Genomic DNA, 21,914 nt, shown 5'->3' with positions numbered 1-21,914 from the left:
ATTTGCACAAAAGTTATTGATCCTATTCACAAATCCTGAAGCCTCCAAATTCAGGTGATGATCATGTTTACCCAGATCATAGAACCATATCAGGCTATACATGATGGACACAAGCCCTTGAAATTATGTCTAGCACTTACTCCTTGTATTTAGGGAATTTATAGATTGAGGTGTATAGAACTTATGTTCTTGAAATATTTTCTTTCACAGGCTATGTTGCATATATCTGCTATTTTGAGCTCTGTACCAAGCTCATATTGTGACAGAGACCCGTAGTTTATTAATAACTAGACCAAGTGTACCTGGTGGGTCCCTGTCACATGGGAGGGCTGGTCCCCCCAACGCAATATTCCACCACTCACCCATGGCCCCCAACTGCGCAGGAGTGGCTTATGGGTTCCCGTTGTGATGCCAGAGATCCCCGTTGTGACCCGAGTCACGGCAACCCTCCCCAAGTGCACCTCGCCATCCCTCTTCCTCCCCCTATCCTCCTCCATTCCCCCTCATCCCCAGCACTCCCCCCCTCATCTTCACCCTCCCTCTTCTTTCCCCTCTCCTCCTCCTCTCCCCCACTTCCTTCCTCACCTCTCCCTCCCTCTCCTTTCCCCTACCCTCAGTCACGCTCTCCCTCCTTCCATAACCCCATTCCCCTCCCTACCCCCTTGATGTCATTGTGAGGTGGAATGCTACTGTGTTTTTTTAAACTGAACTTTTGACGTAAAGAGATCCCATTGTGATGTCATTGTGGGGTGGAACACTGCTCACAGGCAGGGCAAGTGGAAAATAAATGTTTTTTCTAAAGTTTAAAATGTCAATGACTTGTAAAATATACCATCAATGTGAACAAAACTTGTTTAATTGACATCACAGGGCAATGGTGAGTAAGGTGGTGCAAAAATTATAGCGTTATCGTGTACCGCTTTTGTGTAAATATAGGTACATATAAACCGACAAACAAACAAACAAGATGAGAGTTTTAGTAACACATATATAGATGGCAATGCAAGAAGTGAATACTAATGATATTCACCTGTAAAAACCTTTGCCACCCTTTTTCATCGATATAGTGTACACTCCTTTTACAGATAGGAAGGTTGAATATTGGTAGAATTAAATTGCCTTTAATTCATATTTATCCCTCAAAAGAACTTAGTATTTTGATGGTGAGTGAGTTTTGGGATGATCACATTTTTATCTGAACTTTACTCCCTCAGTGTAGAATGTTTTATTCTCTAACACAAGCGATGGGAACATGGGATTAGAGGCAAGCCATTTAACCTCTGTGGCTTATTTGTGTTCTTCAACAAGGTGATGATGACTGACCCATGATGCAATCCAATTGTCCTCTATCCATTTCCATGCAACTCATGCCTCTATATCATATATCTTTATATTCTTGCTCTGCAGAAATACATAAATCTCAGGTTTAAAAGAAACAGTTGGCACAAACGACAAATCAACCACCATTTGTGGAAGGAAGTGTCAAACATAGCACTCTTTGCATGTCGAAAACTGTCCAGAGCACTTTGGAATTCACTCTTTTTGTTGATCCAAATCTGTTCAAAAGTTTAAATTCTCTATTAAGACTAGTTTGTTTTTACTGCATGCTTGTCTAATCTCATGATTAATAAAATCTGACACTTTACAACCTTTTCTATTTCTCGATTCTACTCATACATATTTCTGCTGAATCTTCCTTCTTGTTCTATCATCTATAACTGTTGAAGTAAACACTGGTGGTATAAAGGGGAAATCCTTTAAAACCGAGATGAGAATAACTTTTTTCACACAGAGAGTGGTGAATCTCTGGAACTCTCTGCCACAGAGGGTAGTTGAGGCCAGTTCATTGGCTATATTTAAGAGGGAGTTAGATGTGGCCCTTGTGGCTAAGGGGATCAGGGGGTATGGAGAGAAGGCAGGTACGGGATACTGAGTTGGATGATCAGCCATGATCATATTGAATGGCGGTGCAGGCTCGAAGGGTCGAATGGCCTACTCCTGCACCTAATTTCTATGTTTCTATGTTTCTATTTGTTCCCCTTAGCCAGATCCTCTATACTTTCAGTGGGACATGATTAAATTAGGATGTTCATCTTCTATCCAAATCTCATTAATGTAAATTATTATATCAACTCAGTTGAATGTGCACCCAAGATTAATTTGTCTTTTCTCTACATCTCCATGCACTTGAAGAATGGTCTTCTTTTGGGCCACATACAAGTAGCATGTTACTTTGCGCTGATAAAACCAATGCGAGGATTTGTACATAGTCACCAATTAAAAGAAAGACTATAAGTATATGTAAAGTAATACATATCTTTCTCTATCCGCAGATTGAAAAATATCCTATTCAAGCTACAGATTGCAGTGTTTCCATTAAAGGTATCAATATTCTTGACCCAAGAACATATGGTAGACAGAATTTTCATCTAACAGAATGAAGCAGTTGCAATGTGTTTTATAGGGAATAAAAGCTGTCATTTTGTTGTAGGGTCAGAGTTTATGGATGGCGCAATGGTAGGTGGTAAACCTCCTGCCTCACGGCACCAGAGAACCAGGTTCGATCCTGACCTCAGGTGCTGTCTGTGTGGAGTTTGCATGTTCTCTCTGTGACTGCTTAGTTTCCTCCAGGTGGTCTGGCTTCCTCTCAATCCCAAAGATGCGCAGATTTTAAGTAATTGGCTTCGGGAAATTGCCCCTAGTATATAGGAAGTAGAGGTGGCAATTTTACAATTTAGCAAAGCCAATTAACCTACAAACCTGTAATTTGCTAAATAAATATGTTGGAATAAATGAACCAGTGCATTGTTAAAGGAACAAAGAAATTTCATATGGTTACAGTAATTAGCATTTTTAAAAGAGTGCTGATTCAGTTCTGCTTGATTTTCTATCAATGCACATTTGTTGCAGGGACTTCCTTTCATGATGCATCCTTGGGGAAATTACTAATAATAGTCTGTGATGACATTTGAAAGTTTTCCAGTTTCTCTGCGGAAACATGAGCCCTGCGTTCCATGCTTCTCTCATGACGTGAAACTGGAGCAAGAACCTTATACAGAATCTAAACGCAGATCACCTAGAGAACTAACAGAATTCAATTTTTCATAAGGGAAAGTCAACCTGTACATTTACAATGGAAATTTTGAAATGTATGCTTCAATTTGAATTGTTTTGGAATTGTTGGAATAACCCAAACATCTTTTTGGAGGTAAACCCTACATAAAGCTAATATAAAGAGATTCTGAGGACACAGTGAAAGAAAGCTCATTCATTTTGAACGCTTGTGACTCCAGAACTGCTTAGTGTAGGTAATGTGGCAGCAAATGTGCTTAGAACAATTATGACAACTAATAAAATAATAACGGCAAGCAAAGCTATTTTATTTTTCCATGTTGATTGAGTAATAAATGCTGGAAAATATATCAGGAATGACTTCCCTGTACTTCACCAAAATTATTCCAATATCTTTCATGTCCTTCTGAAAGGAAAGGCTAAACCTCAATTACTTGTTTCATTCAAATGACATCATGCCCAACAATGAAGCACTACTTTGTTAATTTGAAATCAACAAAGCAGGCGGTGGATTTTCTTTTAAGCGATCATTGATGCTAATATAGAGCTCCAGAATACTGAAGAAACATGACTGCCGCAAAACATTTCTTCCTTTCTTACCTGTGATGAGACATCATTAATTATCTTTCATGAACAGTATTTCTGCTGTTTTCCGTTGTGCAGAACTGCATGCATTAACCTGTAAGATGTCACATTATACTGCAGAGTATTGGAGCCCCAAGCTCCACAATGCTCTATCACCATATGGTCTGTTAAGCAGAAAAGTGTAAGATGTGGTTCACAAATGTTGTGATGGTGTCATTAACATGTGTCTATATTTTATCAGGATCGGCCTGTCAAGAATTATTCACTCCCTGTATAATATAGCTAAAGTTGGGAGATGTTGAGGGGCTGAGGGGGTGGGGCTGGTATATTTCATACTGGTTATTATAGCTTTTGAATACTGCCTCCTATCAGTATCTATTAAAGCTCAATTAATATTGCTGACAGGTTCTTCAGATCTCCCGGTACAAGATACAGCAACAGTTAACCTGGAGCGTTTAATTGCACAGCCTTGGACGACAAGACGGGTAGGGACAAGTTTATCTCTTTTTTATTCCTTTCCTTGGTTATGAGCTTATGTAGAGATTAAGTTTCAAAGTATTCTGCCCTAACTTTAGCCAGCATGTTGAAAAGATGCTTTCATTTCTCTCTTCTTCCCACAATCTGCCCAAGGGTCTTGAGGCAATACTACTACCTCCTTCACCCTCTGAAGTGAGATATCAAAATAAGGTGGTTTCAAAGTAATATGAGCAACAAGATGGCAATGTCAGCTTGTGCTGACAATTTTCTGGAACAGCCTGCAGTGCACCTGACAGCACATCTGTGTACAATGTCATAGGAGGAGAAAATGAAAAATGAATGACAAGCATCTCCTCATCTTTGCATTGAATAGCCTTTGGGAATCCCATCTACTGCCTGGGGTAAGGAATGATTAAGGAAGAAAGTGGTTCCACTTTAAGAGGATTGAAAAATCAAATGGCCCGTGGTACTTCTTGTAGAATGTTATTGATGAATTGTGGTGAATTCTTCCATCTGAGGTACATGCCAATTACAACCAAAGGCAGCTTTCCCATTAGGCAATCATTGCTGCTAATATATGCTCCAGTATATTGAAGAAACATGAGAGTTGCAAATCAGTTCTATTAGTTTTCAGATGTTTTTCCCTTCTATTCTTAATCCATACATTAAAAATATTTATTTATTAACGGCTGTTTATCAACTTTCTTTTTGGCATATTTCTCATCTTCTTCAGTGCATAGCATCTATTGTGGTCTCAGGCCCAAGCTGAACATCAGAAATTACACAAAATACATTCTGGAATTTAGGGGATTTCAAGTGCTTGCCCAGCATAATACCAATGGATCAGCAATAATTTAATAAAATATGTAATATCTATTCAGTGCAATCTCATCATATGTTTAGTTTTTAGCTTGGTTTAGTTCAGAGATACTGCGTGGAAACAGGCCCACCAAGTCCACGCCGACCCACAATCACCCATACACTTGTTCTATGTCCTCCCACTGTTTTATTGTACTTTACTTTAGACTTTCAGGACTTTAGAGAAACTGTGCAGAAACAGGCCCTTCGAGCCACCAAATCCATGCCAACCAGTGATCACCCGTATACTAGCACTATCTTACACACTAGGAACAATTTACAATTTCACCAAAACGAATTAACCTACAATCATGTACATCTTTGGAGTCTGGGAGGAAACCGGAGCACCTGAAGAAAACCCATACAGTCACATGGAGAACGTACAAACTCCGTACAGACAGCAGCTGAAGTCAGGATTGAACCACGGTTTATGGCGCTGTAGAGCAGCAACTCTGCCGTTGCACCACTGTGCAGCCTCATAGAATGTATGCCCTTATCACTATCATAAATAATGTACCAATTTCCACTCATTAGCATTTCATACTCTCTTCTATACCATTTTGAATTTGTCAAAGCCTCAGTGTTCCTTTTGAACATAGAACAATGAACCGTACAGCACAGGAAGAGACACTTCAGTCCACAATGTCCATACCGAACATGATGCCAAGTTAAACTATCCTAGTCTGCCTGCAGGTGATCCATATCCCTAAAAATCCTGCATATCCATGTGTCTATCCAAAAGCCTCTTAAATGCTACTTTGGTATCTGTCTCCATCCCCACCCTGGCAATACATTCCAGGCATCCACCACCCTATGTGAGTAAGAAATTGCCCTGCACATCTCCTTTAAACTTTGTCCATCTCAGTTTAAAGCTATGCCCTCCGGTCTTTGACGTCTGCACCTGAGCCCACATCAACCATCATGCTTTTCACTTTACAATTTTTCCCTGAATATGAAACATTCCTTTTGTAAATCAAGGAATGCCTGCATTTATTTTATAAGCAGCCACCGGGTGGCGCCGTACGATGGCAGCCTCGCCAACTGTCTGTCTCGTCTTCTTCTTTTGTTGTTTTTAGTCTGCTGTTAAATGTATGTTTTAGTTTTGTATTATGTGGGGGGTGGGTGAAACTTTATTTTAATCTCTTTCCTCGATGGAGATGCTACTTTTTCCTTATGGTGGAGCTGGCGTTGGCTTTGTTAGGGATCGACTTTGGGAGCTCCAACCGCGGGGAGCCTGCGGACTTAACATCGTGGAGTTAGCGATCGACTTCAAAAGCTTCGACCGCCCTGATCGTGGGAGCTTCGATCGCCGGCTGTGGGAGCTTTGATGGTCCCGACTGAGGATGGTTCGACTGCCCCAACCGTGGGAGCAAAGGAGAGAAGAAGATAATACATTATTGCCTTCCGTCACAATCCGCTGTGGTGGATGTTTATGTTGATTTTGATGTAGCTGAGTGTCTTGGTGCTTTTTTGGTATGACTGTATGGCAAATCCTTGAATGTTTTTACATATTTGGCTAATAAATTAATTACCATTACAATTACACGAAACAATGGTTCAATGGTTTAAGGAAGGTAAATTAAAATTTCTCTCTTGTGATATATTAAGAATTAATATTAATGTCAGCAGATAATTGGAAAACAACAAAGAAAAAGATCATTGCCCATAAATATGTCTTTGCCACTTTTCTAACATTAAAATAGCATTCAGCAATCTCCCTAATGCTGCTTCAGATTTTTTCAAATGGCGTACTTTATTAGCACATAATTCCACAACAATGTTAGAATGTAACACCACCCTGTTTCAGGAAAAACAGGAATTAGAGGTCAAATTTATCGAATTAGTAACATTTTTCATCATAGCTCAGACATTAGAAAATACTTCTTAACATATAACATATAACAATCACAGCACGGAAACAGGCCACCTCGGCCCTACAAGTCAGTGCCGAACAACTTTTTTCCCTTAGTCCCACCTGCCTGCACTCGTACCATAACCCTCCATTCCCTTCTCATCCATATGCCTATCCAATTTATTTTTAAATGATACCAACGAACCTGCCTCCACCACTTCCACTGGAAGCTCATTCCACACCGCCACCACTCTCTGAGTAAAGAAGTTCCCCCTCATGTTACCCCTAAACTTCTGTCCCTTAATTCTGAAGTCATGTCCTCTTGTTTGAATCTTCCCTATTCTCAAAGGGAAAAGCTGATCCACATCAACTCTGTCTATCCCTCTCATCATTTTAAAGACCTCTATCAAGTCCCCCCTTAAACGTCTGCGCTCCAGAGAATAAAGACCTAACTTATTCAACCTTTCTCTGTAACTTAGTTGTTTAAACCCAGGCAACATTCTAGTAAATCTCCTCTGTACTCTCTCTATTTTGTTGACATCCTTCCTATAATTGGGCGACCAAAATTGTACACCATACTCCAGATTTGGTCTCACCAATGCCTTGTACAATTTTAACATTCCATCCCAGCTTCTATACTCAATGCTCTGATTTATAAAGGGTCACCACAGAAAACAATCAGTTCTCTGTCAGTTTCCAGGGAGTTATCCTCCATTCATTGAAGGACGTCTTTCAATAATTGGAAGGGGGTTGGCAATATCATCACAGAGGAGCAGAGGAACCTATCCAGGTATCTGCGGAACCATGTACAGAGAAACAGCTTTCTCGCACAAACATCTAGTAGCAAACAAGGATTAACAAGGAGGAAGATGATTGAACTTTATTACCTTCCATCCCAGTGAGGAATGTGGATTCCGCTGTGGTGGATGTTTATATTAAATTTTACTTTATGTGGCTGTGTGTCTTGTTGCTTTTCACTTTGTATGGTTGTATGGTAACTCAAATATCACTGTACGTTTTGGTGCATGTGACAATAAATTCAAACTTGAACTTGAACTTGAAGTGTTTGCATTGCTCTAACAGTGGAATTAAAAGTCAATCACACCTCAGAATCCTTACATTGCAGAAGTCAAGAAAAGCTACAACAGAAAAGTGAGAGACCTTCCAGTTTGATACTGTAAATGCAACTTTTCCATTCACACGGGGGTGGCATGTTGGCGTAGTGGTAGAATTGCCTTACAGTGGCAGGCACCCAGATTTGATCATGACTACGGGTGCTGTCTGTATGGGGTTTATACGTGAACTGCGTGGGTTTTCTCTAGGTGTTCTGGATTCAAAGACGTACAGGTTCATAGGTTAATTGGCTTGCTAAAATTGTAAATTGTCTCTTGTGTGTGTAGACATAGACAATAGGTGCAGGAGTATGCAAGCACCGCCATTTAATGTGATCATGGCTGATCATCCCCAATCAGTACGCTGTTCCTACCTTCTCCCCATATCCCCTGACTCCCGCTATCTTTAAGAGCCCTATCTAGCTCTCTCTTGAAAGTATCCAGAGAACCGGCCTCCACCAGTCTGAGGCCTTCCACAGACTCAACAACTGTCTGTGAGAAAAAGCGTTTCCTCGTCTTTGTTCTAAATGGCTTAAACTGTGGTCAACTTAAACTGTTCTTCTTAAACTGTAGGATAGGGATGGTGTGCGAAGATCACTGGTCGGTGCAGACTTGTTTCTTTATTTCTTTCTATTTAATTTTATTTAAATTTTATTCTACTTAATTCTACTTTGATGAAGAACGAACTATTTTGCTTTGTATGGTGTTTTTTGATGACATTTATGATGATTCGTTTTAACTGGGAATGTAAGGGCTTGTGATTGATCGGATCAACATTTGGCTCAATCATGTTGAGGTTTGTTTGGCAGGAGGTTGTGCGGCACTATGCCAATCACTGAAGGTCTGATCCTTTCATTTGCACATTGGCATTCAATGCGATTAGAAACTGCATTCAGACATGTGTGGTTGAAAATCTTATCAAAATCCAACGTTTGGCTTTGTGCAACTCAGAAAAACTCCACTGCATAAGCAAAATGCATGCACCAAAACGTCTATGTGTTATTAATATGTGGTGTTAGTTCATTCAAAAATGTCCCCCTTGAAAAATATTAATTTAGTTGTCATTTGTACAGTCAGTCTTTGAGTGCTGCACAAAATAACTTTTCAGCCAATAATATGTTGAATTTGAGGTGAAAGTGATTGAAATGAGGTTGCTTGTGGAATAGGTTGAAGAGTAAAAAAGTTATAAGAAGCAATTGAAGGCATCCACATCTTTTTGTATACATTGTACAGTATTTATTTAGGTTGACTTGAACAGCATGAAGGAATCCCCAGTAAACCCAGGGCATTATTGGAAATGGCCATTGCATTTTTTAAGGTTTAATCAGAGTTGACTGTTTGTTTGCAGTGATTTGGATGCATTGGATCTTGTATATCAATAAAGTACGGCTGGTCTGATATCATCGCAAGCATGTTGAAAGCATGCATGTGAAACCATGCTTTTGTATTTCATGTTTAACTATTCTTCTCCAAACTACAAATAAATATTGCAAGTTTAAGAACATAATACTAACTCCTTTGTTGTGTAATTTCATGCAGCCAGGAGATAACGAGAGTCAACACATTGAAGGAAATTGTTTATCAGAAGAAGGTAAAATGAACCATTTCTATCATTCCACGTCATGACCATAAAATCTATTTTTATTTGGATTGAAGTAAAATGCTACATGATCAATTGTAATTTAGGTGTATATGGAATCGTACATTGAAAAGCTTTGTTTTGTGTGCTTTCTAATCAAATCAGATAATACGATAAGGAATAAAATCAACCCAAACATAAGGACAAAAGTTAGATTGGAGATTAAAATACCAGAGTGCAGAATATAGGTGCTCAGAATTGTAGTGTATTTCTCAAAACAAGTCAATTGTCCGCAATGAGGAAGGACCGTTCAGAAGTTTGATACTTTGACAAATATTGCACGAAAAGTATACACACAGTTTTGTTTAAACCAGCCATTTATACTGCAGTCTCAGTTTTTTGATCTTTTATTTTTAGGTACTAATCCTTAGGTAGCTTGCATTACTTTTCTGCATCTTTCTCTGGATCGGAAATTCGGGGAAACTATCTAGAACCATAGATTGAGTCTTATTCCCTTTATAAATTTGATGAATTATTTCTAGGATTTCTTTGCATGCTGCTGACTATAAGCATAGCTGATGAAACCCCCGCACACTGCTTTTGAGTTGATACTTTGAGTCACCCACAAATAAGGCAGCTGGAAGGTGTGTTCTCAGAAAACTGAAGTTCTGGATCTCTGCAGCGATCTTCTCCCTTGATCAGTGACTCTAGATTCTCACGGGCAATAGCAATAAATACTGATGTTCCTGGGATCTTTTTATATCTGCTCCCCAAGAGCTTTCATTCTTCAATAGCCAAAGGTGTGTATACCCTAGCATTGGTAGCACATACAAGGTCACCCACTGATTTCATGCAGTTATCCATACTCCTCTCAATGTCAGACCTCCATGCACCAAATAGAAGCCATGATGAAGTCTTGCGTAACTTGCGGATGATCAACCATGATCACATAGGGGATATGGGGAGAAGGCAGGAACGGGGTACTGATTGGGGATGATCAGCCATGATCACATTGAACGGCTGACTAGAAAGGCCGAATGGCCTACTCCTGCACCTATTGTCTATTGTCTATTGGCCCGAGGCTCTTGAAAGCTAGTAATGTTCGTGTTCACGGAAAATTCCAGGATTGCAATTGGTCTACGAAGCAAGTGATGCATTTTGGTTTATCGTGGGGTGGGAATAATCAGATCTAGAATTTTGGTTACTATTGTTGCCACTGATGAAACATTCTGACTCATTCATCTTTCTTGTCACAAAAAGGTGGATGAGTACTAAAAATGTTGGTCTCGGATTGTTGGATTTGTTTTGGATTGTTTTCTTTGAACATCAGGGGTTGAGGGGAATCCTGATAGAAGAATGTAAAATGATAAGAGGCATAGACGAGGTAGATAGTCAGAACCTTTTTCCCAGGGTGGAATGTCAAGGAACTAAGGGTATGGCTTTAAAGTGGGAGGAGCAATGTTTAAAGAAAATGCGTGGGGTAAGTTCTTTTACACCGCGAGTGATGAGTGCCAGGATCACGCTGCCATGGGTGGTGGTGGAGGCAGATACGATAGTGGCATTTAAGAGGCTTTTAGATAGACACATGTAAATGCAGGGAATGGAGGGATATGGATCATGTGCAGCCAGAGTTTAACTTGTCATCATGTTTGGCATTGGCATTGTGGGCCGTAGGTCATGTTCCTGTGCTGTACTGTTCATGTTCTATTATATTTTTACTTTCCGTATGATTGATTTTTGCATTCTTCTCAATCAGTGAAGCTTTGTTCCGATAGTTTTTTGGTGTGTTGCTTCAGAGTATAATAGATGGAAATATATTGAAATATTTTAGAATTATGGGAAGGAGGGCATTTGTCACATCTATTGATGAGATATTGCTGAGGAATATGGGCTAAGGGAAGAAAGGCAGGAACTTGGGAAAAATCCAGACCTGGCAAGCTCTCCATCTAGTCCTGCTGCAATTTCAGGTATATTCAAGGAATATGAGTGCAAGCAGGTTATGCAGGAATTGCAAAGAACACTTGTAAGACAACAATTCAAGCACTGCATATAATTCTGGTCACTGTATTTATTACAAGATAGATGTGATTTTACTGGAATGATTGCTCTATTTTGGAAGATTTAGGAAGGTGTTGCCAGATCTAGTAAATTGTAGCTATGAGGAATGATTGGATAAGGCTTGAGCAGAGCGAAAGAAAACTTTGTCCATCTGGTGAATGATATGGATCTGAAATTCACTGCATCAAAGGGTAGTAGTGGCAGAAACCCATCACATTTAAACTTTTAGTGAATGACTATGTGTACATTTTCCAGCAGAGCCTTGGAATGTTATTTCAAATATGGCATTTTCAGTGATAAATGCAAAGAAATGTTAAGTGATGAGCAGTTTCTTAAACCTATTCTCCACTTCTCATTTGCAGATGCGAAAAAAACATTAATTCATGCGCATATTGTTTAGAAACCACATGCAGAAAGTCATTGTTAACTTCAACATGCATCACTCCATCTCCTTGCATTGGTGACATGATGAACGATGAAGATCTGTTGTACACACTGAGGTTAAAGCTGGATCCACTGCACCCAACCATCAAAAACTGGAGGAACTTTGCCAGCAAATGGGGCATGACCTATGACGAACTCTGCTTTTTGGAACAGAAACAGCAAAGTCCAACCTTAGAGTTTTTGCTGAAGAACAGTGACCGAACTGTAGCACAGCTAATTGACCTGTGCAAGTTTTACAAAAGGGTGGATATTCTGAAAGTGCTGGAAGCGTGGGTAGAGAAAGAGTGGCCTAAACAGTGGCATTCAAAATAAACAAAGTTAAAAGAAGTTCAGAATGTATATTCATAATTTCCTGTTGTAATCATTTTACTTCGGGAAAGATCCATTTTTTCTTCTGTCATTTTGTGTCAAACACTTAGAGATCGAGCTTAGATGTCTTGGTGTTTACTCTTTACTGTCCAGTGCTAAACATTTAAAGGAAATATATAAAGTAATAGGAAGCAATAGGAAAGCTGAAAGAATTGTGATAACTTGTGTGTCTATTTATTCCTCTGCCTTTCTATTCTATGCCTGTTAAAAAATGTAGCTCATTTTAAATTGGAAACATCAGGACAATCCAAACCTACTGAATTTGTGGTAAGACTGAATGTATTTGTTTGTTCGGGTCTTAGAAACTTTAGGAATATTTTTAAATCTTAATAGATTCAAGTATTATTTTTCCAGTTATAACTTTGTTTTGCTGCTCGTTTCAAACTGTAATGTAAAAGACTGGGAGTAAATATTTGCTTGTATTTTGCATCAATGCATAGTGATTTTGGAGTGCATCAAGACAATTCGTTAACACAAAGTTAAAAGCCATCAGAGGGATTCTTGATACATCTACACATTTTACATCTGAATTCACTGAAAGCAGGATGGTTGCGAAGATTCTGTGTACTCGTTGCAAAAAGTATAGCAGAACTCCGTAATGTGTAGTAGCCCTTCAATACTTTCAATTTTTAGTTATCATGAATCACCTGGTTGGTTTAGGAAACATATCGCAACTCATATTTTCAGAAACATTTATGTGAAATCGTAAATCAATGAGGCAGAACAAATGTTGAAGAAGAAAGCATTATATTATCCACATAAGAATGTACAGGTAAAGTGCAGTCATCATATTAAAACTATTACAAAATATGATAATCAAAGATCCAATTTCAAGCAAATTATCCCAATACAGAGTTAATATATTCCCATAAATATCCTTGTAACGTGGTTCCTTCAATAAAACAGGAGTCTTTTATGTTAGAATAAAACAATAACATTTAATACATAGGCTTGACTATTCAAGAATCACAATATTTCAAATTTACATTCAAATTTCAAAGAAACTATTTTATACATTGAATTTGATATTGAAGAATTAAGAAAACCCTGTACAATCCTGATCTATAAATATATACATCTATTTTAAGTAAATATCTTTAGCTTATCCCTATGTATTACTACCTGGTATGAACATTTCCATTACATGTAAGTTTGAAGTGAAGCTTTATTCAAAGATGACAATTAAATATGAGGCGTATAATTTTGGATTCTTGAGTCATGATAATGAAATAACTTGGAAGATTTTATGAATATGAAAGTTGAAATCAGGTTCCTAGTTAGAGATGCCACTTTCAAAGAAGATCAGAATTGAGTTGAATGTTTTGCCAATTTAGGTTTTAGGAAATAGGGAACCCTGCTTCAGACTGATGTAGGGTGGGGGGGGGGGGAAGAAGAAGGGAAGAGAAGGAGCCAGAGGGCTGAGGGGGAGCTGAGAAGAGGAGGAGACAATAAGGGCTACTGGAAATTAGAGAAGTCAATGTTCATGCCGTTGGGGTGTAAACTGCCCAAGCGGAATATGAAGTGCTCCTCCAATTTCCGGTGGTGTTCACTCTGGCCATGGAGGAGGCCCAGGACAGAAAGGTCGGATTCGGAATGGGAGGGGGAGTTGAAGTGCTGAGCCACAGGGAGATCAAGTTGGTTAATGCGGACCGAGCGGAGGTGTTCGGCGAAACGATCGGCAAGCCTACACTTGGTCTCACCGATGTAGATTGTCTACCTATTTCTTCAGGTTGTTAACTTTACATTTAGGTTCATTAAGTAAACATCCTTTCATGTGAGTCCCACACGACAAACCATCAAAAGGCTAGAAATAGTTATAGAATTAGTCAGCATGGAATGAGATGCCTTGACCTACAGAGTACACACTAATCACAGAACATGCATTTACACCAATCCTACATTAATCCTATTTCTTTTATTCTTGCACATTCCCATCAACTCGCTCACCTACACTCTGGGGAAAATATAAAAGGACCAATCGATCTACCCAACCTACACGTCTTTGGATGTGGGAGGAAACCTGAGCCCCTGGAGGAAACCTGCGTGGTCACAGGGGGAACTTGCAAAGTCTACACAGTCAGCAGTGAAGGTCAGGTTTGAACCCGGACTTATTTTTGCAGTGGGGAAGCAGGTCTACTAGCCTCGACAATCTTAAATGTCTTTAAATGTGTATCCATAAAAATATAGTATTCCAGAGTAGCCCAATTTACTGCCTTGGGCCAGCCATTTTGAATTTAATATTCTTTTTGTTTTTACTAAATAAGGCCAAATAAAATGTTATTGTAGAAATACACCAATGATTATTTATATTTATTGAGGCTAATTTAGGAGAATTGTATATCAGTTGCTGGAATAAATCATGTCTTAATAGCAGCAAATGCAATTTATCGTTAATCTTTAGACACAGCAAACTCAACCTGTGGGAATAGAGAGTTTGATTTAAATGTTCCAGGTGATGTTGCTGTCTGAGCCTTTGTGAAATCAACTGATCCCTTTGATTTATGATTAAAATTGAATAATTTTGACAAATTGAACTTATTTTTTTTACTCACGGAGGGATCATTGACATTTATAGAACTAGATGTTCTTGGTTGTAAATTGGTATTGTATTTTCCTTGTGCAGTTACATCATCTAGATCAGATGCAGAGGATGATCTTAATTTAAATGTTTCTCTTGAAAAATTATTCGGCATGTTGATATTTTCATCTGTGCTTGCTTTTAATTTGGGAGAATACAGTTGAGCAGAAGGATTTGGGGAGCTCACGTCAACACCAACTTCACGAAATTCGCCATTCAGATTTGGAGAACTAACACTGAAATTTGTATCTTTAACACCTATGTTTGCACCCTGCATGTTTCTTTTGTTTAATCCAGACATGTCAATACCTGCACCTCCTTTTATATTTCCTGTTGGTAGATTGAGGTCCACATTTCCCGGAGACACATTAGGAACATCGATCCCAAAGTCAGGGGATTTATAATTCCCCTTAATAGAAGGACCTGCCACATCAACGCTAGGCATTTTTACTGAAGAATTAACACCCAGATCTGGTGTTTTAGGTCCAGACATTCGGATGGAAGGCAATTCGACCTTTGGCATTTGAAACTTCGATTTTGGTTCAGAAACACTCAAATGTGGTGTTTTCATGTCAATGCTGGGACCTCTGATATCTCCTTGAATGTCAGGACCAGAAAGATCTACCTGACCGTTCGGTAGGTTCATTCCATTATCAGGTCCTGACAATGGCAATTTATTACCTGGCCAATTTACTCCTGGTAACTTAAACTTCCCTCCTTTAAGTTCTGCTTCTGGCAAATTTGCATCAATTTTTCCCTTTGGAAGTTTCAAATCAACATTTGGAGATTCAAAATTCCCCTCAAGATTTGGAGCTGACACATCAACACTGGGTGCTTTTACTGAACCATCAAAATCCACACCTGGTCCTTTGGGTCCAGAAAACCCAAATGAAGGCATCGTTAAATTTGGCATTTTGAATTTTCCATTTGCATCAGGCATATTAACACTTGGAGCATTGATGTCCATATTTGGGCCTTTGAGATCGAGACCGGGACCTTTAATATCCCCCTTAATGTCAGGAGCAGAAAAATCTACCTGACCTTTTGGTAGGTTCAATTCTTTTTCAGGACCTGACAATGACAATTTATTACTTGGCCAATTTACTCCTGGTAACTTAAACTTCCCTCCTGTAAGTTCTGTTTCTGGCAAGTTTGCATCAATTTTTCCCTTTGGAAATTTCAAGTCAACATCTGGAGAGTCAAAATTCCCATTAAGATTTGGAGCTGACACATCAATACCAGGAGTTTTTATTGAGCCATCAAAATCCACATCTGGTCCTTTGGGTCCAGATGATCCAAAGGAGGGCAGATGCAACTTCGGCATTTTCCATTTCCCCTTTGCTTCCGGGAGATCCACTCCTCCATTAAGGTCCATATCAGGAGTATTTATATCTGCCTTCACATCTGGCACAGACAGATTCAAATCAGGCACTTTTGGTTTATTTCCAGATAGTGAAAAAGTAGGTTTTTTAAATTTTGGGAGCTTAAAATTTCCGTCTGCACCAATGCCATCCACCTTCGGAGCATTTAAGTCAATGTTTGGCCCTTTGAAATCACCTTGTAATTTTGGGGAAGCAAGGTCCACATTTGGTGCTGCTAAGTTTAGGTCCACATCTGGAGCTGAAATCTTTCCTGCAGACATGTTGAGTGAAGGTTTCTTTATGCCTTTGCCTTTCAGTTTGACGTCAGGGACTTCAAGGTTCATGTCAGGCATATCGTAATCTGCATTGATTTTGGGCTTTTTAAAATCTATTCCAGCAGTTCCGAATCCCGCTTTAACGTCAGGATCCGGAATTTTAAGATTACCACCAAAGTTCATATCAGGTCCCTTAATTCTAGGAATGTCTAAGTTAGGTTTATTCAATTTTGCATCAAAATCACCTGTCACCCCTGGTGCTTTTAAATTCAAGCTGGTGCCTGGAGTTGACAAGTTTGCACTTGGCATGCTAAAGTTAGGCATTGTAAATTTTGGTTTCCTAATTTCTGCACTGGGCATGTTGATATCAAGGTCCCCCTTTGGAGTATTTAGGTCAACATTTGGGGACTCAAAATTCCCTTTAATCTTTGGACCTGACACGTCAATATCGGGGACGTTCACAGAACCATCCAGCCCTGGTGCTTTTGGTCCTGCCAGACCAAAGGAAGGCATATGTAAATTTGGCATTTTGAACCTTGCCTTTGCATCAGGAACGTCAATACTTGGAGCATTGTGGTCAATATTTGGGCCTTTGACATCGAGGCTGGGACCTTTGATGCCCCCCCGGATGTCAGGAGCAGAAAGATCTATCTGACCTTTTGGTAGCTTCAGATCTTTATCAGGACCTGATAATGACAGTTTATTATGTGGCCACTTTACACCTGGCAACTTAAACTTTCCTCCATTAAGTTCTGCATCTGGCAAGTTTGTATCTAATTCTCCTTTTGGAAGTTTCAAATCAATATCTGGAGATTCAAAATTCCCCTTAAGATTTGGGGCTGACACATCAACACCGGGTGCTTTAAATGAACCATCAAAATCCCCATCTGGTCCTTTGGATCCAAATCCTCCAAAGGAGGGCAGATGTAAGTTTGGCGCTTTCCATTTCCCCTTTGCTTCAGGGAGATCTACTCCTCCGTCAAGGTCCACATCAGGAGACTTTATATCTGCCTTTACATTTGGCACAGACACGTCTAGTTTAGGTTTCTTTCTGTTGAGGGTAAAATTAGGTTTTTTAAATTTTGGGAACTTAAATTTTCCTTCTGCATCGATCTTTGGAGATTTTATATCAATGTTTGGCCCTTTGAAATCGCCTTGTAATTTTGGGGCAGCGAGGTCTACATTTGGAGCTGCTAAGTTTAGGTTCCCATCAGGAACTGAAATCTTTCCTGCAGACATGTTGAGTGAAGGTTTCTTTATGCTTTTGCCTTTCAGTTTTACGTCAGGAACATCAAGATTCATGTCAGGCATATCGTAATCTGCTTTGATTTTGGGCTTTTGAAAACCTATTCCAGCAGATCCGAATCCCGCTTTAAGGTCAGGAGATGAAATATCAGCATCCGGAATTTTAAGATTACCGCCTAAGTTCATATCAGGTCCCTTAATTCCAGAAATGTCTAAGTTGGGTTTCTTCAGTTTTGCATCAAAATCGCTTGTCACTGTCGGTGCTTTTAAGTTCAGGCTGGTGTCTGGAACGGACATATTTGTGCTTGGCATGTTAAATTTTGGCATTATAAATTTTGGTTTCTTAATGTCACCATAGGGCATGTTGATATCAAGGTCGCCCTTTGGAAGTTTTATGTCCACATCTGAAGATTCAAAATTTCCTTTAATATTTGGAGCCGACAAGTCAATACCAGGGGGTTTCACAGAACCATCAACATTCAGATCAGGGGCTTTTGGTCCTGACATACCAAAGGAAGTCATAGGTGAACTTGGCATTTTAAACTTTGTCTTTGCATCAGGAATGCCAACACTCGGAGCATTAAGGTCAACATTTGGTCCTTTGAGACCGAGGCTCGGACCTTTGATATCTCCCGTAAGGTTTGGAGCAGAAAGATCTACTTGACCTTTTGGTAGCTTCAGTCCATTATCAGGACCGGACAATGACAATTTATTGGCAGGCCATTTTACTCCTGGTAACTTAAACTTTCCTCCATTAAGTTCTGCATCTGGCAAGTTTGCATCTAATTCCCCTTTTGGAAGTTTCAAATCAATATCTGGAGATTGAAAATTTCCCTTAATATTTGGACTTGACACATCAACACCAGGTGCTTTTACTGAACCATCAAAATCCACACCTGGTCCTTTGGGTCCAGAAAATCCAAATGGAGGCATCTTTATATTTGGCATTTTTAATGTTCCATTTGCATCAGGCATATTAACTCTTGGAGCATTGATGTCCATATTTGGGCCTTTGAGATCGAGGCTGGGACCTTTGATATCCCCCTTAATGTCAGGAGCAGAAAGATCTATCTGACCACCGGGTGCTTTTAATGAACCATCAAAATCCACATCTGGTCCCTTGGGTCCAGATGATCCAAAGGAGGGCAGATGGAAGTTCGGCATTTTCCATTTCCCCTTTGCCTCGGGGAGATCTACTCCTCCGTCAAGGTCCACATCAGGAGTCTTTATATCAGCCTTTACATTTGGCACAGATACATCCAGTTCAGGCCCTTTTGGTTTATTTCCGGAAAGTGAAAAATTAGGCTTTTTAAATTTCGGGAACTTAAATTTTCCTTCTGTGTCAATACCATCCACCTTTGGAGCATTAATGTCAATTTTTGGCCCTTTGAAATCTCCTTGTAATTTTGGGGAAGCAAGGTCCACATTGGGTGCTGACAGGTTGAGGTCCACATCTGGAGCTGAAATCTTTCCTGCAGACATATTGAGTGAAGGTTTCTTTATGCCTTTGCCTTTCAGATTTACCTCAGGAACATCAAGCTTCATGTCAGGCATATCGTAAGCTGCATTAATTTTGGGCTTTTTAAAACCTAGTCCAGCAGATCCGAATCCCGCGTTAAGGTCAGGAGATGAAATATCAGCATCCGGAATTTTAAGATTACCGCCTAAGTTCATATCAGGTCCCTTAATTCCAGAAATGTCTAAGTTGGGTTTCTTCAGTTTTGCATCAAAATCGCCCGTCACTGTCGGTGCTTTTAAGTTCAGGCTGGTGTCTGGAATGGACATATTTGTGCTTGGCTTACTAAATTTTGGCATTTTAAATTTGGCATCTGGCAAGCTTGCATCTATATCTCCTTTTGGAAGTTTCAAGTCAACATTTGGAGATTCGAAATTCCCCTTAAGATCTGGACCTGACACATCAACACCGGGTGCTTTTAATGAACCATTAAAATCCACATCTGGTCCCTTGGGTCCAGATGATCCAAAGGAGGGCAGATGGAAGTTCGGCATTTTCCATTTCCCCTTTGCTTCAGGGAGATCTACTCCTCCGTCAAGGTCCACATCAGGAGTCTTTATATCAGCCTTTACATTTGGCACAGATACATCCAGATCAGGCCCTTTTGGTTTATTTCCGGAAAGTGAAAAATTAGGCTTTTTAAATTTTGGTAACTTAAATTTTCCTTCTGTGTCAATGCCATCCACCTTTGGAGCATTAATGTCAATTTTTGGCCCTTTGAAATCTCCTTGTAATTTTGGGGAAGCAAGGTCCACATTTGGTGCTGACAGGTTGAGGTCCACATCTGGAGCTGAAAGCTTTCCTGCAGACATATTGAGTGAAGGTTTCTTTATGCCTTTGCCTTTCAGATTTACCTCAGGAACATCAAGGTTCATGTCAGGCATATCGTAAGCTGCATTGATTTTGGGCTTTTTAAAACCTATTCCAGCAGATCCGAATCCCGCGTTAAGGTCAGGAGATGAAATATCAGCATCCGGAATTTTAAGATTACCGCCTAAGTTCATATCAGGTCCCTTAATTCCAGAAATGTCTAAGTTGGGTTTCTTCAGTTTTGCATCAAAATCGCCCGTCACTGTCGGTGCTTTTAAGTTCAGGCTGGTGTCTGGAATGGACATATTTGTGCTTGGCTTACTAAATTTTGGCATTTTAAATTTGGCATCTGGCAAGCTTGCATCTATATCTCCTTTTGGAAGTTTCAAGTCAACATTTGGAGATTCAAAATTCCCCTTAAGATCTGGACCTGACACATCAACACCGGGTGCTTTTAATGAACCATTAAAATCCACATCTGGTCCTTTGGGTTTAGAGAATCCAAAGGAGGGCATTTTTGGCATTTTCCAATTCCCCGTTGCATCAGGGAGATCTACTCCTCCATTGAGGTCCATATCAGGAGTCTTTATATCTGTCTTCACCCCTGGTATAGACAAATCTAGTTCAGGCCCTTTTGGATCATTTCCAGTGAGTGAAAAAGCAGGTTTTTTAAATTTTGGGATCCTTATTCCTTCTGCACGAACCTTCGGAGCACTTACATCAATGTTTGAAGTTTGAAAGTTTGGAGCTTCAAGATCTATATTTGGTGACGATAAATCGAGGCCGACATCTGAAATGGAAACATTTTTTTATCATGTTAATGAAGAGCATTTTTAATATTATGGCTTTATTTCGCAGTTAAAACATGTTCTAAACCATTATTTTGCAATTTGCCCACCCATGGTTATTTAAATGATACAATTTCTCTGCTGTATCACCTGCAGCTAAGGACCAGCCATTAGATATTTGTACTGTATCTAATTTGGTGTTCATTTTATCCTGACGTTAAATTTAGAACCTTCAAATTGCACCTTCTGCTGAAAATAACGATTAGGCACAATCTTATTTGTAGGGGAACATTTAATTTTGGAACTATTTAATATCGGTGTATTTATGCAACAACTAAGATCTTGATGATCATGTTCCCTAAGCTGTCTGCTGGATGGTGAAGAATGCAGCTTTGTAGAGTAGTTAATCCCTCGCATAATCACATTATATGGGTCCAGATTACTTCCCTTATAAATCATCCCGCTAATACAAATTTTTTTTAATGGGAAGATGGTATACTGATATTTCATTGTTCGACATCTCGAGTATTAATTGCTACATATACCTTAGGCCCATCTTATCAATAGCTGTTGTGTTTATGACTTTTTACATGCTCTTAAACATTGGAACTCATAAATTAGCTAGTCACTTTCAGTGTGGTATTGAAGTTCTACATGTTCCCTTGATCCTACATTTGAATGGGTAGACAATTTTTACATTCCTGAATTTCTATGTGATCAATAGTTTAGTTTAGTTTAGAGATACAGCGCAGAAACAGGTCCTTTCGGAGCCGACCAATGATCCCCGCACATTAACACTTTCCTATTCCCATTAGGGACAATTTTTACATTTACCAAGCCAATTAACCTACTTACCTGTACATCTTTGGAGTGTGGGAGTAAACTGAAGATCTCTGAGAAAACCCACGCAAGTCACGGGCAGATCGTACAAACAC

General features: G+C 39.5%; 2 protein-coding genes across 2 annotated transcripts in view; one reads left to right on the top strand and one right to left on the bottom strand.

The window, feature by feature from the left end:
• The window catches only part of edaradd (EDAR-associated death domain), a 32,603-nt gene extending 19,943 nt beyond the window's left edge, over window positions 1-12,660 (top strand). The window contains 4 exon segments of the mRNA XM_055639536.1: window positions 2,334-2,382; window positions 4,063-4,142; window positions 9,496-9,547; window positions 11,919-12,660. Coding sequence (XP_055495511.1) covers window positions 2,334-2,382; window positions 4,063-4,142; window positions 9,496-9,547; window positions 11,919-12,349 — 612 coding nt within the window. The 3' untranslated portion in view covers window positions 12,350-12,660.
• Window positions 12,661-13,136: 476 nt separating this feature from the next.
• LOC129699589 (neuroblast differentiation-associated protein AHNAK-like) overlaps window positions 13,137-21,914 on the bottom strand; it is a 28,251-nt gene continuing 19,473 nt past the window's right edge. Inside the window, exon 6 of the mRNA XM_055639530.1 lies at window positions 13,137-20,981. Within this exon, the coding sequence (XP_055495505.1) occupies window positions 14,797-20,981 (6,185 nt within the window). The 3' untranslated portion in view covers window positions 13,137-14,796. The remainder of the gene's footprint in view (window positions 20,982-21,914) is intronic.

The sequence above is a fragment of the Leucoraja erinacea genome, chromosome 8, assembly GCF_028641065.1.
Source record: "Leucoraja erinacea ecotype New England chromosome 8, Leri_hhj_1, whole genome shotgun sequence".
Taxonomy (NCBI): Eukaryota; Metazoa; Chordata; class Chondrichthyes; order Rajiformes; family Rajidae; genus Leucoraja; species Leucoraja erinaceus.
This window is presented reverse-complemented; position numbering and strand designations above follow the sequence as displayed.